General features: G+C 46.8%; 1 protein-coding gene across 1 annotated transcript; it reads right to left on the reverse strand.

The window, feature by feature from the left end:
- Positions 1-1092: 1092 nt before the first annotated feature.
- NRN1L (neuritin 1 like) lies at positions 1093-15934 on the reverse strand. Its single transcript, XM_053399716.1, has 3 exons — positions 15840-15934; positions 3201-3372; positions 1093-2026 (listed from the first exon to the last, which is right to left on the reverse strand). Exons 1-3 carry the CDS (start codon positions 15892-15894, stop codon positions 1741-1743), a joined length of 513 nt encoding a protein of 170 aa, XP_053255691.1. The 5' UTR covers positions 15895-15934; the 3' UTR covers positions 1093-1740.
- Positions 15935-17206: the final 1272 nt, after the last annotated feature.

The raw sequence follows: 17206 nt of genomic DNA on the forward strand, positions 1-17206 counted from the left end.
AAAATGTATTTTTAAAAAAATGCCAAGGAAGACAGCTCTCACTCCAGGAGGCATGGGATCCGCTTATGTTGCAGTTCTCTGAGCCCTAAATGCTGACTTCTTCCAGGTTAAGTGCGATCTGGATCACAAGACACGACAGGCAGAAAGGCTCCCGGCAGCAGCACCCTGCAGGAACGGCAAAAGCCACCACACAGGACAAGGCAAGAGAAATGTAAAAGTGCCTTTTAATATAAATATATAGATACATTTGAACAGCTGACACCAGCAAAAAGGGAGGCCCAGGACTTCCATTGCTTACACATTTGTCGTTCCACGTCTTGGCCAACAGATACCTGTGTGCTGGGAACAGAGGGGATCTCTGAACTGAGACTGGGCTGCACAGGCAAGGCAGCCCTGGACACCCCCTTTAGGAAAGTGCTACCTCCAAAAAGCCCATCTCCACAAGGAAAAGAATAGTGCAGAAGTATATTCAGGATATGACCTTGTGAATGGTAAGAGCATATACCACCCCTTCCCCATCCTGGTGCCCTCTGGCTGTTTTGGACCACAACTCCCATCAGGGCTGATGGCATCATCACCCCTAAACATCTGGAGAGCACCAGGTTGAGGAAGGCTGCCACAGACCCCCTCTCACTGGCAAAATAGTTGGTGGAGGGTGCTCCGTTTATCATCAGGTCCAAACCAGCTCCCCTGCCAGCTGATCCTGGTGGGTGGAAAGCATGTCTGGAAGGGCACTGGGCTGGGAAATGACCTACCCATGGGGAAATGCTGTACTTTGGAGGCTTAAGATGTCAAAAACCCTGCAGAGAAGTAGACAGCAGATGAAACTTAAGTGACTGCTGTTATCCAATGCAAAGGGTAACCTGGAGGGCTTGAACTTCTAGGGCAGAGAATTATATAATTGCCAGATAAATATACTGCAGCACCCACCTGCAGCCAGTATAGATCCCTAAGGTGTCCCAGCTCACAGGCGACAGCTGTGCTCCCACTCGATCAGGTACACAGAGTGCTGCAGGACGGGGGAAGGCTAGGACAAGAGTGCTGATGTCATGTCACATCCACACACACTACCTTTGGCACTCTCGGGGACACTGTAAGCAGCTGGATGTACTGATGCCTTTCTTACTGGAATAAGGAAGCAGGGAGGCAGTGGCTTTGAGATATTACCCCTAGGCAAAGTTTCTTGGGTGGTACAGGATGGGGAAGGACCCAGATTCCATCAGAGGGCGAACATCTGCTTTGCATGCAGAAGGTCCCAGGTTCCATCCTCAGCATCTCCAGTGAGAGCTGAGGGAGACTTCCTAGCTGAAACCCCGGAGAGCTGCTGCCAGTCAGTGTGGGCAATAATGAGCTAGATGGACCAATAGTACAAGGCAGCTTCCTATGTTCCTAGCATGAGGCTGGGGAGCAATGGAGACGGACACAAGGGGCAGTGTAGGCAGGAGGACAGGGCAGTAGAGCTGCCGCAAAGTGCCGGCTGGCAAAAGTAGGGCACACGGGGACAGGAAGAGCACCATTAGCCCAACCCAGCCTCTTTGAGCAGGGCAAGACACAAGGCAGGCAAGCCATGGCATCCTGCCTCTTCCACCCAGTGGGCCTTGTGCCCCCGTCATCAGGACACGCTGAGCACCGCTGCCGACTGCCAGGCCTGATCCCAGTTTCCCTGGCAGGCAGCGGTGCTGGGCCACTGGTCTGCACTGTGGTGGACAGGAGGGAGGGAGGCCTCCCACTGCTCCCTGGCTAGGCAAAGGGCACCAAAGCCAAGAGAGCCACAAGAGTCAGGCTGCCCACAAAGCTGGGCCGAGGCAGCCAGGCTTCCCCCCGCAAGGTCTCCTTGTTGGTCTCATCCATATCCGAAGCCCTCCCGCTGCCGGCCAGCTGGGCTCGTGAGCTGCAGAGGTCGTGAAGGTTGCCTTGGAACTGGATCTTCCGGGACTCCTGCCGAAGAGACTCCCAGATTTTCGCTGCCTCCTCGGGGCACCTGGACAGAACCTGAGTGGCACAGGTGTGGAAGTCATCCCAGGACCTGCAAGAAGAGGAATCTGCATGAGGAGCAAGCAAGGCGCCCCACAGAAGCAACAGCAGCAGGGGAGCTTCAGCTAGGCCTGAGGTGGGGAAGTGGTAGGCCTCCGGATGTGGCTGGGACTCCAACCCCAATCAGCCCCAGCCAGAATGGTGAATGGCAGCCTTTGCCAACCTGGTGGACTCCAGGTGTTCTGGATGACAACTCTCATCAGCCCAGCCTGGCTGTTGGGCACCTGGTTGGCTTAACCACATAGCTGATGGCTACAGACCTGCCCCTATGACTACAGTCGCTCTGCAGCAATCTTTAAGAACCACTGAGAGTCTGTGTGGGGTAGTGATTAGACTGCTGAGCTAAGACTGAGAGGAGCCAGGTTCAAACTCCACTGAGCCATGATGTTGATTGGGTGGTCCTGCTTGCGTATTTCCAATGGGCATCTAGCTGGCTACTGTAGGAACAAGATGCTGAACTAGATGGGTCTTTGGTCTGATCCAGCAGGGGTCTTCTCATGTTCTTATCCTAAATCAGTCCCATTCTCTTAGCCCAATGTAGCTCAGAGGGTTGTTCTGAGAATAAAATGGGGTGGGCAGGGAAGGGAACGTAAGGGGACTTTGTCCAGTGCTATGAACTCTTTGGAGAAAGAGCAAGGCAAAGATGTAAGAACATAAGAAGAGCCATAATGGATCAAAGCAAAGGTCTACCTGGTCCAGCAGGCAACCAGATGCCTATGAGAAGCCCACAAGCAGGGCAAGAGGGCAACAGTTGTCTCCTGTTGTTGTTTCCCAGTAACTGGTGTTCTTCCTCAGAGGTTCTATATCCCCACAACCATAGCCTAGCTGTGATATCAAGTGGCTGCAGTGTGGCATCCAGCCTCAGAGAGCTACAATTCCCAGATGGCTTAACAATCCATCCTTCTTTCCTGGGAACTCTGGGAATTGTAGCTCTGAGAGGAGAACAGAGGGTCTCCTATCAACTCTCAGCACCCTTAGCAAACTATCGTTCCCAGGATTCTTTGCGGGGGGGGGGGGAACCATGACTCTTAAAGGCGGCATGATACAGCTTTAAATGAATTGTGTAGATGTGGCCATAGTGTTGTGTTCTATAAGGCAGCTGTCTGTCATGACCCGCTATGGGCATTTTTATCTACAGGTATTTGGAAGAAGGATCCTGTACTCACTTGCAGATGATGTCCAGCTCCTGCTGCTCCTGGATGCTATCGTCATCCGGCTGCTGCTCCTGCTGTGCACTTTGAGCCATGCTGTCCCCAAGGCTGATGAGGCACTCAGCAAAACCTTTGTAGATGGTGTTGCACTTACTGCCAGCCACACTCACCGGCTCCTCGGACAGAACTGCAGAGGGAAACAAGCAACACTCAGCTTGTATCATCTCCAACACAGATGTCCCCAAGGGTCACATACGGCTCCTACTTCGGTTCATGTGGCCTTCAGCATAGCCTGAAGCCACCTTGTTCCATCTCACCAGGCTTCCTCCCTTCCTTGCTATGCATTTCCTCCTTATTTTTTCTGGCTTTTAAAAACATTTCCCGATATTTCTATGTACTTTTGGAACAAGTGGAAAGGGTGCCATGTTCCTTAGTGCAAAATAATTAGACATTTTGTTTTGGATTCTGCCCCTCAGTTTCATTGTTTCCCCCCCAAACTGTGAGAAAACAAATTTGCAGACTTTAGTCATGTTAAGTGTGCATTTCTGTGCATTTTACATATAACACTAAAGTCAGAGAGGAGTTCTTGTAATAAGAATAAGAAAGTGCTGAAGACTACCTGTTATAACAAGGATTGGTTAACTTTACAAATTAGTCAGCAAATGCTCATCTTAGAAAACCTCCTAAATATGGAAAGTCTGAAAAACAGGCAAATCTAATTAAATTGGTCTGGTCAAATTGATTCAAAGCCAGATGACAAATCAGCTTTAAAAACCTTCTTTAAATCACTAGACAGACCTCATAGTGCACCCATACTGGTTTAATATATATATAGGTGCCAGTATCAGAAGACACAGTAATTCTGACCTTGCTGCCGTCAGGACCTCTTGTTAAGATGCTAGTCTGATGGCACCCACACAGACACCCTCCATTAAAGCTGACTTGGACCAGTCTTGGCTGGGAGACACTTACCTGCTCAAGGCTGACAGAGACAACACAGTAAGATATCCGCAAAGGAGAAAAATGATTAATATTTTAAGTGAGCTGGCCTACTTCAGTCTGATCAAAACACATCCGTAGGCTGCCTCACTCCTCTGAACACACCAGCAGGAAAAGGAACAGCCAGAAGATTTGAACAGCAAAGCTGACGAAGATGGGATTCCCTTCGGAACCGGCAGGGGAGCCCCCAAGAAGATGATTAGCAAACTCTGAAACTGCTCTCCTCTCTGATGACCTCTGGCCTAGGCAGACGTAATGGGAACAGGCTGAATCAGGTCCAGAATGACAAAGGCCTCCAGTCCCCATCTGCACTATGCATTTTTAAGCAGTATCATACCACTTTGAACAGTTGTGGCTTCCCCAAAGGAATCCTGGGAACTGTAGTTTGTTAATGGTGCTGAGAGTGATTAGGAGACATATATTCCCCTCACAGAGCTATAATTCCCAGAGTTCCTTGGGAAAAGGGACCGATTGTTAAACCACCCTGAGAATTATTCAGAACTTTATTTGTTTGTTTGTGTGCAAGTACTAGGAGTGTGCTATCTGCCTATCGAAGGGCAGTAGGTTAAAGGACAGAGGGCAGTTGTTTGGGGCAAAGTGCAGAAAATCAATAGAAGGTTCAGCACCCCAAGGATCTCCACTTTCATTTTAACAGCCACAAAAGAAGTTTCTAGTCCTTAAGTTGTTGAGTTATGCCCAGGAAAATACCTGAAAAGCCAAAAAGTGAAGCAAGCCAACCTGTATTTGCAATAACAAAGAACTGGGATCTAGTGCCCTGCATACATTCTTGCCCTCCTGCCATGACCGCTATGTCATTAGTAGTGCAACAACTTCAGGCACATCTCAGCCAAACAGCAGCCAGGCATTTTCCCATGCTGCCCAAGGAGATGGGACCAAGCACAGGGATGTAGGTGAAGAGCATATTTCGGACAAAAAGCAATTCACATGCTACGTTATATCACTTGTACAGAGTGATAGAAACCTCAAGGGCTAGTAACCCATGTCATCGTTTTAAATGCAAGATGCTCATGTCATGATTTTTAAAAGATGTTGCTGTAAGAATCCAAACTTCCCCAGATTGCACATTAGAACATAAAAAGAGCCTGCTGGATCAGGACAACAGCTCATCTCCCAGTGGCCAACCAGATGCCTATGAAAAGCCCAAAAGCAGAACCTGAGTGCAATAGCACTCTCCCCACTAAGGGAAACATTGCCATCGTGGCTATCACTGCATGCAGATAATAGCGCATTTGCCACACACGTTTACTATAGAGTAACCTTGCAAGAGGCTGTGCAACAACCTTTGCTGGTCACCCAGGGCAACCCGCCAATTCAGGATGGGAAGTCTGTCACACCCGCAGGTGGCAAGCCATATGTCAGCTTGAGCCCATAGTCCCACCATGAGATTAGCATTAATCAAATGAAAGTCACATTGCAACTCAAGGACTCTAATTATTTATTTAAAGATGTTTTAACCTCTAAGTCCATGAGGTTGGCACAGAGTTACCAGTGTCACTCCAGATTTTTAGGGTCCCTTGGGCGAGATACTCTCTGTGAGCCCATCACTTTGCTGCTGTCAATTCTATCATTTGCCTGCCCATACCCTTGTCCAGAAAGAGAGGGCAAAGCAAGGAGGAGGAGAGAAGGTGGAACAGAACAGTCCAAACCCCAATGGTTGCAGAGGAAGTCACTGGTGGAGCGTGAAAGATGACGAATAGCAAACTTTTAAAGTTTCTGTTCCATGGTCTCACCCAGATTCGGAGGCGCTGATACATCTCCTTGCCAACTGTGCAAGGGACCAGGTACATGCGCACTGATATAGCTCCCTGACAAGGGCTCAAGGGAGCCTAGGTATACCTCTGCCCATCCCTACTCTAGGGATTAGTCAAATGTGGGATAAGCAGCCTCATATAACTAACATTTTTAAGTCTAATTAATGCATGAAGGGGTTAAGACCATAGAGTAAGCTGTCCTGCCAGGCTTAACTCATCTTGGGAGGGACTATCAAGACTTTGTTCCTCTTCAGTCTACTGGATGAACTCAGCATGTGCAGAGGCCAAGATGGTTGTTCCAGATTAGCTGCATGGCTCTCACAAGCCATCTTGGGTTCCTATACCAATAATTTATGAACTTCTACCATCTTGGAACTAAACTAAGTCTTACTGCCTGTGCAACTTTTCTGATTGATGTATGGAAAAAGAACATGAACCTGACTTTTGAAGAGTCTGTAAGTAAACCAATTTTAAACTTACCAAATGTGTGGTCTTTTCCTATGCTGGGTGAAGAGGGAAATTCTGAAACTCAGAAAGGCATATTTTAAAGGTCTAACAACCTATACTTCCATACTTTACTTTGCTGCATATTTTGTGATTTTAAATCTCTGCTGGGGTTCTCTCATAAAAAAGAACTTGCCCCAAACTTGGATCTTGGCATCCAGGAATTCTTCTTTATCCCACCCCTTGAGCCTTCATAATACTGCAGATGATGATTCTGATGATTATAAATGGTAACACCTAGTTTTAGCCTGTTTTGTGGCTGTGTTGATAGGAAGTGCAGAGATCTAAATTCTAATGCTGATTTCTCTCCCTCTCCACCCCCAACCTTTGCATGAAGCTTGTACAGTGGTACCTCGCAAGATGAATGCCTCGTAAGACGAAAAACTCGCAAGACGAAAGAGTTTTTCGTTTTTTGAGTTGCTTCGCAAGACAAATTTCCCTATGGGCTTGCTTCGCAAGACGAAAACGTCTTGCAAGTTTGTTTCCTTTTTCAATGCATTCCTATGGGAATCCATGCTTCGCAAGACGAAAAATTCGCAAGACGAAAAAACTCGCAGAACGAATTAATTTCCTCTTGCGAGGTACCACTGTAACTTTAAAAAAAAGTGGGGGGGAGGGAGTTCAGAGCATATACTGTGAATGCAGAAGGTCTCAAGTTCAATCTAAGCATCTTTAGTTCAAAGCCTTTCAGGTAGCAGAACGACCTTCTGCTTGTAAAGCATGTGGTTTGCCACTGAGTTATGACTCATTGGCTAGAAGGCACAGTGGCCTCACGGTAGAAGGCAGTGCCATAAGCTACTTTTACTGTTCTTCTCTGTGAAGAACTGAAAGCCTAAATATTCCAGTGCCCATAATATTCAAAGCAATAAAATAATTATTTGGAACCCACAGATGGGCAGTGCCCTGAAGCAAGTAGAGGCTGCTGCTTTAGGTGGCAGATTTTGGATGCCGCTCGGGGGGGGGGCGGAATCTGATTTGTGGCAGAGTCTGCTGTAACATTCTCTCAATTGAGCCACATATAGACAAACAGGAGCTGAGTAAGGGCACAGTTGTGGATGAATGCACAGGTCCCATTTAAACCAATGATGGTTTTGCAGGGGAACATCTAGTAAGTAGGTTGTGGCCCATGTGAATTAAAGAAAGAGAGTGGGGCTTGTCATGGGATTATTCATGTTGGGTATCAAAATATCTGATGCTGGCTCTTTTGGGATCTCTTGTGAAACTCAAGTAACATGCCAACACTTATCTGTATCAAGTTGCTGCTGAAACTACGAGGACTGAGTTTTCTGCTTTCTAAGCAACGAAAAGGACGACTGACTTTGGGACTTAGGCTAAAATCCTACACCCACATACTTGGGTATAAGCCCCATAGGATTAACTTTTGAGTATAGGCCTGCACTGTTATTTACTTAGCAATCCACTATCAATATCTCATGGAAATGAATGAAGCTAGGCTGTGTCCATTAGCTATAATTAACAGCCTATTGAAACCTATTTCTAGCACCAGGATTCTGTAATGGAAAATTTCAAGCAAAGTCTAGAATCAACCAAAAGGATGGTAAACAGGATAAAGCATAAAAATAAAAAGCGTTTAATTAAAGCAGTAATAGAAGTGATGTTTGGATTCTCGTCCAGAGCTTGGTATCCCCAACAAAATTGAAAAATTTGGCTGTATAATTTGGAATTAATGTGATTTGAAATAATGTGATATGATTGGCCTGTTAATAAAAATTATGTTTAAAAAAAAGCATAAAAATAAAAAGCAACAGAAGCATATTTAAACACATAACACAGATGGGCATAAATGCATAATGGATTTCCAGTTACAGAACTTGGGATTCTGGTTGAAATTTAGTACAGGGTTATTATGCTTGATCCTGCAAGCATCTGGGGGTGGGAAGGAGATTCATTTGACACAATTTAAACCTTTTGCACCAAATCTGGAAGCCAAATTTCAGTGACTGAAATTCAGTAATAAAACTAGCTAATTCATGCTTCTCACTCTAAATCAGGAAGAGGTTCAATATGAGAAATAATATGTTCTGTGCAATGTACTTTGATATTTTTTGTAGTTTTTTAGTTTTTTTCATTATTATTATTATTATTATTATTATTATTATTATTAATGAATTTTCTTTTGTAATTTTGGTTGTCTATATTTATATGTATTTGTTTAAAGCAAAATAAAATTTTTTAAAAAAATTGTAAGGATCTAAACTTGGTGCTACAAGTATAGGTTGCAAATGTAAACACACTGCTCCAACCCCTAGTGGGGGGAGGGGTTGGAGATTAAAGAAAATGAACTCCCTCCTAACCATTAGCATCCAAAGAAAAGTTTGCTGCGGGGCGGGAAATGCCATCCATAGAACATTCTGTGGGCATACAAATACACAACAGGAATTTAGAACTATTCCAAATCCAGCCAAAGAAGACACTTTACATGAAGGAATACTCCACGTTTCCATACCCAAATGTTCTGGTGCTTAATGGCTGGATTCTGCCATTTAACTTCCCAGAACATTGTGTTTTATCCAATAATTTCCCCAAATGTGTATTTCAATTAGGATGAGCGGCTGCAGCTTCCTGAAGCCACAAAAAATTCTACCCAACACTTTCTGAAGAAATCTTTTTTAAACAAATTGCATCTTTCATATGCTTCACATCAATGAGAACTTCTACTTCAGCAATCATTCATCCATAATAATTGCCCTGATTTCTTCTAGAGAGGACCTGGCTCTTCTCAACTGACACCAGGGATGGGAAATCCATGGCCTTCCAGAGATTATTGAGACTGCACCTCCTGCAAGACCCAGCGAGCTAACATGACCTCTGATCAGGGATGATGGTAGTGGTGCAATATATAGAGGGCCACAGGTTGCCCACCCCTGTCTCAGAATCACAGGGTCAGAAGGCCCCTACAGCCAACACTGCTGAATAAATATTCCATCTCTCTCTCTCTCTCTCTCTCTCTCTCTCTCTCACACACACACACACCACAAACAATGTCAGCTTGTAGAATGTGGAGTCTGTGGCCTTCCAGGTCTGCTGGATTCCAATTCCCATTAACCCCAGTGGGTAATGGAACGGTAATGGGACGATGGGCGCTAGAGACCAACAACATCTGGAGAGCCACAGGCTCCCCATCCCCTGTTTCAAAACTTGTTGGTATAGTGCAGTGCATGAGCATCTTCTTCTATATGGGCTTACCTTCTATGGACCATGCACTGACTTCTAGAGTGTCTGTCAAATCCCAAAGATGATGGTTCCTTAGCATTGTACCACGTTAATTGTATATGGAAAGGGAGAGTGAGCTTGAAGTGTGTGTTACCTTTGTGGTCTGAAGCGTACGGATAGCAGAGAAAGAGGTGGGACCCCTCTGTGGGCAACAGGAAAAAGAGAAAGCTGTACGAATTCCCCCCTTAAAATATAGGTCCCTTTCCAAGCAAGAGACAGGCATAGAAAGGGGGGCAGAAAAAACGTAAATAGCCAAAGGTGGAAGAAGACAATTGTTGCTGAGATTGCATTCATGTCTGCTTCTTTCTTTGTTGCCACCGATTTATTAAAACCAGTTCCTGAGCAACACTTGGAAGAAAAGTCCCTTATTAGATATCTCAGAGGCTGCTGACTCTATAAAGGGCTGAGAGAGCTCCTCCATGGCTTGTCCAGATCTTATTAGGTGGAATAATGAAAGAAAAGACGACCCAGTGGCCCCATAATAGAATAGATAGTTACTTCATGCTCACAAGCGTAATATTAAAATGTCTTTTTTAGAAAGGGAGGATGGAACTCCAGAATACTCCTTCTCTAACACACACACACAATTATGGCATAGCTACAGCACAGACCTGACACTGATTTAATTGTCATTTCCTCTCCTGAGAGAACACTGAATTTTTAACTTCTGGGAGGAGAGAGGCTAGGTATCTCAACCTGGGAATTTTCTGTGCTCTCACCAAAACGACAGTTCCCAGGATTCTTCAGAGGGAACCATGACATTTAAAACTGGTGTACAACACACCAGTGTACACCACAGTGTACATTTAAATCTGGTGTACACACACACACTTACAGAGAGAGATATATTTGAGGTGTAGATAGAGGTGGACAGATCTGTCATTTTTTATTTTTTATTTTGTTTCTCTTAATTTCTCCTTTTTTCCTAATCTTAAATTCAACTCTCCGTACTTCAGCATCAGTTTGTGAATTTTGTTTAAGCCCTCATGAAAAGTCACCAGTATTTTAGTGCACATTATCCTGATTTGTGTATACAATTTCCCCTAGAAACACATTTTTGCAAGCAATTTTCCCATTTGTATTTGTTTTTCACTTGTTTATACATTTTATGCACATTTTACTCTAGAATATAGATTTCTGTGGACACTACTTGGCTGGAGGGCTGCATCACAAAAATTGGAGAAGTGCAATTTTAGAAGGATGGCTATGTTGCAGTTTGCGTATTACAGTGGTACCTCGGGTTACATATACTTCAGGGGACATACGCTTCAGGTCACAGACTCTGCTAACCCAGAAATATTACCTCAGATTAAGAACTTTGCTTCAGGATGAGAACAGAAATTGTGCTCCGGCGGCGCGGCAGCAGCAGGAGGCTCCATTAGCTAAAGTGGTGCTTCAGGTTAAGAACAGTTTCAGGTTAAGAACGGACCTCTGGAACGAATTAAGTACTTAACCCAAGGTACCACTGTATTTCAAAAAGTGTGAATTAAATAGATTCACTTGAAAATGCTAAGCAAATTTCTCCCCCTTCCAATGTATACTACTACTGCTAATTTATTATTTGTACCCTGCCCATCTGACTGGGTTGCTCCAGCCACTCTGGGTGGCTTACACATAGTAAAACATTAAACCTTAAAAGGGCTGCCTTCAGATGTTTCCTAAATGTTATATAATTACTCATCTCCTTAACATCTGATGGGAGGGAATTCCGCAGGGTGGGCGCCACTAGCAGTAAGGCCCTCTTCCTGGTTCCCTGTAACCTCACTTCTCACAGTGTGGAAACTGCCAGAAGGCCCTCGGTGCTGGATCTCAGTGTCCGGGCTGGATGATGGGGGTATGCTTCTTCAGGTATACTGGGCTGAGGCCATTTAGGGCTTTAAAGGTCAGCACCACCAACACTTTGAATTGTGCTCGGAAACATACTGGGAGCCAATGTAGGTCTTTCAAAACCTGTGTTATGTGTTATAAGCCCACATATTAACCAACTGGAACAAGGTGAGTCAACATATCACAGATTTGTAAAGCTTCCTAATTACCTCACTACCTGTCGGTCACTGGGAACATTGCCCTGACATTGGAGAGGGGGCAGAACAAGAGTGTACTCAGTCTCAAATGTCAGCTGCACTGCAAATCCTCATTCATTCTTGTCCTTTCCAAACTGACACTGCCACACCCCAGGCTGGGCAAAAACCAGAGAGTGCCACTATGGCAGGGCCAGAAGACAGATTGACAGCACAACCCTAGGCATATATACTCAGAAGTAAGTACTGTTGAACTCAGGTAAATGTCTACAGGATCACAGCCTAAGAGGATAACCAAAACAAGGTGTGAAATATTCCATGAATTGTTATGCCAGCTTTTGCCAACTATTTCTGATTATTACAAATAACCAACTACAACAGATGTTCTAGAGATGATCTTGCAATTTATGCTTGAATGTGAGGGATCACAGCTCAGGGGCAGATCACATGCTTTGCATGCTGAAGGCCTGACATTCAATCCCTTAGCAGATCTCCAGGTAAAAGGGTCAGGTAGAACAACAACCAGCTTGGGATCCTGAAGATCAGCTACCAGACTACACAACAAAGCAGCTAGATTAACAGACTGGAAGCCAGGAGATCCGGGTTCAAACCCTTGCTCAGTCATGAAGTCTCCTGGGTGATGTTGAACTAGCCACACTCTCAGTTTAGCCCACCTCACAGGGTTGTGGTGATGATAAAATGGGAAGAAAGGATGGAACAAAAATAGCACATCATAATATGGCAGCTTCCTGTACAGTGGTACCTCGGGTGAAATAATTAATTCGTTCCAGAGGTCCGTACTTAACCTGAAACTGTTCTTAACCTGAAGCACCACTTTAGCTAATGGGGCCTCCTGCTGCTGCCGCGCCGCCAGAACACAATTTCTGTTCTCATCCTGAAGCAAAGTTCTTAACCTGAAGCACTATTTCTGGGTTAGCGGAGTCTGTAACCTGAAGTGTATGTAACCTGAAGTGTATGTAACCCGAGGTACCACTGTATTCCAAGTAAGTCCATCAGTCCATCTAACTCAGAATTTTGTGCACCAGGGATTCCCAGTCTCTTCCCCACATGGACCACCTGAAAACTGCTGAGGACCTTGGCAGACCACTTAAGGGTTTTCCTGACAATTGTAGCAACTATAATGTGCTGTGCTAGGTGCTGTGTGATCTTTTATTGTATTTTTATCGCTTCTTTCTTATATAGTATTTGATTGCATTACAATTTGCATTCCATGGAATTCAGATGGTAATACAATATAAGAAACAAAGAATCAATAAAACAAGATTAAAGATAATGCTGCAGACAACCTGAATGAAGTCTGAATACAACTGGTAGTCCATGGACCAGCTTGGGAACCCCTGGACTACACTCAGGGTTTCATTCTGAGGTCTCTCTCAGCCCCACCTGGGGATGCCAAGGAGTTAGCCTGAGACCTTCTAGATGCAAAGCAGATGCTCTAACCACTGAGCTACAGCCTTTCCCCTAATGATAAATAATTCATGCTAGGCTAGAGGAACAAACAAAGGATTGTAATTAACTAACTTTTGCTCAGGGTAGATGCACTGAAACAAACAGTCCTACATCAGTAATGTTCATTAATTTTAACAGGTCTAGACAGGTGGAAGGCAACATACTTTGCAATACAATCAGAAGCAACAATTGCTGGAACTGTTGCCTCCCCCCCCATCCACAGATACATCACCGCAACTGAGGGCACATTGGGGTCACTGACCGTCTTTTCAGCGTCAGGAAATAACTCTGCCAGTTATGCCAAGCTCAACTGAAACGCCACGATTCAAGCCACAATGAAAACTCCATCCGTCTGAAAAGACGTTGCCAAGCTGAGCTAAAGACAGCTCCAACTCCACCGGTAAACCCCCAGGGGATCCATTCTGGGCAATTGCATGGCAATGTGGTGCCCTCTTGCTCCAGATTCCAGATTAACAAGGACACCCTGCTTCTCTCTCTCACACATACACACTCATTAAAAGTGCTGCCACAACAAGCCTGTTAGTCTTTTAAGGGGGCATTAGACTTTCTGTTATGCGTGTTGTAGCAGACTGGCACAGCTACCACCCCCACCTCACCCCAGAACAAATTCAAAATAGCAGTCCACCCATAAATTCAACCCCTTTTTCTCCACCTTGATCATGCAAAAAAAAGGGGGGGAGGAGAAGAGTGCTTTCAACATATGAAGCAATCTGTTAGAAATATTGGATTGTACCCAAGCAAGTTATACTCCTAGTAAACACACTGAGATTGATGGACCTAAGTCATGTCAGTTAATTCCAGTAAGTCTACTCTGCGTAGGGGTAACACTGGATAGAACCCACAATGTAGGATTCCACATCCTTTGTTTGCCAGCGTGACAGAGGATGCAGCTGTGCCAAACTTCTCCAACCTGGTGCTCCCCCAGATGTTCATGGGACTGCAACTCCCACCTGCCCCTACATGCCGCATGGTCAGAGATGATGGGAGTTGTAGTCTAACAACATCTGAAAGGCACCAGGTTGGAGAAGGCTGATCAGAAAATCAGAAAACGGACCGGTTGTTGGAGACCGTGGTGCTGAAGAAAAGGCACCCCGGGAGAGGGCTTCCTTCCATACGAGCGCGCAGGGTTGCTAAGGTGCAGGAGAACAAACTGGCGAGCCAGAGGTCTCCCCTGCTGGCCTGGCAACGCAGCCGGGGTTTGAGGGGAGGATCGGAACGCTGGTCTCCGGTGTTCACACACTTAGGAGAAGGCGCGCACGGCGCCTCCATTCATAGCAGGCAGACCGCAGACAAGAAGCAGGGAGATCCTCCTGGCGCGGAGCCTGGGCGGGGGGAGAGGCAGTCTAAAGCGCTCCGAGCTTTGCAGGGCAGGACTTGGAGGCCGATGTTCGGGGTCCTATTTAGCAGGATGAGCTAAGGGTCCCCCCCAAACGCAGCGGGGCTTACATCCTTAAGTAATGCACTTTTGCCATTAGACAGCAAAAATAGATGCACCGGCGCGAGGCTGCAGAACCAAGCAGCGGCATCTTCACGAACACTTGTCACAGAATTGTAGAGTTGGAAGGGACTCCAAAGGCCATCTAGTCCAACCCCCTGCAATGCAGGAATCTCAACAAAACCATACAAGACAGATGGCCATCCAATCTCTGCTTAGAAACCCCCGAGGAAGGAGAGTCTGCCGCCTCTCGTGGGAGTCTGCTCCACTGTCAAACAGCTCATACTGTCAGGAAGTTCTTCCTGATGTTTAGTTGGAATTCCCTTTCTTGTAACTTGAATCCATTGGTGTGGGTCCTAGCCTCCGGAGCAGCAGAAAACAAGCTTGCTCCATCCTCCTTGTGGCAGCCCTTTAAGTATTTGAAAATGGCTATCTTATCTCCTTTCAATCTCCTCTTCTCCAGGCTAAACATACCCAACTCCCTCAACCGTTCCTCATAAGGCTTGGTTTCCAGGCCCATTATCATCTTGGTCACCCTCCCTTGCACATGTTCCAGCTTGTCAATCTTCTTAAATTGTGGTGCCCAGAACTGAACACAGTATTCCAGGTGTGGACTGACCAAGGCAGAATAGAGCGGTCCTATGACTTCCCTTGTTCGGGACACTATACTTCTGTTGATACAGCCTAGAATAGCATTAGCCTTTTCTGCTGCTGCACCACACTGAGGACTCATGCTCAGCTTGTGGTCTATTAAGACCCCTAGTTCCTTTCCGCATGTCCTACTGCCAATCCAGGTGTCCGCCGCCTTATAACTGTGCAACTGGTTCTTCCTGCCTAAGTGTAGAACCTGACATTTGTCCCTATGGAAAATAATTTTGCTCGTTTTGGCCCCGTTCTTTCATCGCGAGCATCACACACAGACGTGCAGCCCAAGCCGATCCGCGCCCACTGGGACACAAGCCCCGCTCCCGAGCTACCAAGCAGGCGCAGCGATGCTCGCGGTCTTCCTTTGCTCGAAAGACTTTGCACGCCTCTCTCCTGTCCCCTTTGCACGCTCCTCCAAGCGCCGGGCTGCCCTCTCTGCCCACCCCTTACGCGGTTGGCAGCTTGCACACTCAACTCCCTCGCCTTGCCTCTTGCACTCCCGTTGCACACTCGCCGCCCTGCTTAGACCCAAGCACACATCTCTGATACTCACCCAGGTGCAGCGGGAGCAACAGCGCCAAGGACCCCAGCAGCGCCCCGCAGCCCATGGTGGTGCCGGCGCCCAGTTCCAGCGGCAGCAGCGGCTCAGTGCGGAGCCAGGTGGGAGAGCAAGAAGCCGAGCGGCGCCAAGCGCCTCCCCTCTCGGCCCCGCCCCCGCGCCCCGCCCCTCGGATCCGGCCCGCGGAGCTTCGCCTCGCGGCCTCTAGGAGCGGGCCGAGGTGGAACTGATCTGCGCACCTGCCTTTTGCCGAGCGCCCACTCCGAGCGCGCGCGCGGAAACCTGGAGCAAACTATTCTCAAATGGCACAGGATCCATGCAAGTTCTTGGTGTCGTCGTCCTGCACTGCAGCTCGTAAGGAACTGAAGTTTTCTCTCTCTCTCTTGCCTCGTCTTCACGTCTCTAGCCCCGCCGGAGCCGCAGTGCGGTGGCTGCCCGGGCGGCAAGCTTGTAAAAAGTTGCTCTTCCCTCAACCCTCGAAGCGGCTGGCCGCAGATGGAGGAGAAGGCGGTGGCGGCAGCAACAACAACTAGGGCGCTGGCGTTGCATAGATCAGGGAGCAGCAAATAGCCCGACTACCTAGCACCACCAAAATAACGGTCAAATCCAGCCAACTTATTTTAACACTTGGAGCAGAAAGCCCTGCAAGCACCTCTCCTCTTCTTGGCCATAAAAACCGGTTTTAGGTTCTACTCCGAGTAGACCTGTTGAAATTAATGGGTCTGAATTAGTCGTGTCTATTAACTTCAATGTATTCCTCTGAGTGAGTAGAACATAGTTGGTTGCAACCATTAATAACAAATAAAATAGCTAACAATTAGTTGCCTAGGCAGCCACCCTACACAGTAGGGTTAGTCGGATTTAGGCAGGGGGACTGAAAGGTGCAGGGGAAGGCAGGGAGACAATAGGTTGCCTTCAATGCAGTGCTAAGGCCATGGAGTTCCATCAGCACAAGGATTTTCCTTGCAGATTGGAACCTCTTTCCCCAGCGTGCCCCCCAATCTATTTTTGGGTATCCTCCCAACCCTCCAGAGCAGGGTAGTCGGGAGGGAACTTGGGGGAGGAGAGAGGGAATTCCCATTGTTCTAGCAGGAATCACTGTGCCGGCTCCCGCTAGTGCAATAAGTTACTTGAACTTGGCCTAAACAGTATGTGAAACCAGAGCCAATGACAACCAGAGCCACATGATCTGTTCAAAAGTGTGCCCACGTGTCCACTCTTAGTCCGTAGACCACAAGTGAGACCTTGAGGTCATAGTAAATAGCTTGATGAAGATGTCGCCCCAGCTTGTGGCAGCCATGGAAAATGCAGATTCCGTGCTAGGCATCCTTAGGAAAGGAACTGAAAGTAAAACTGATGCC

Source organism: Podarcis raffonei, chromosome 8 (genome assembly GCF_027172205.1).
Source record: "Podarcis raffonei isolate rPodRaf1 chromosome 8, rPodRaf1.pri, whole genome shotgun sequence".
NCBI classification, from domain to species: Eukaryota; Metazoa; Chordata; class Lepidosauria; order Squamata; family Lacertidae; genus Podarcis; species Podarcis raffonei.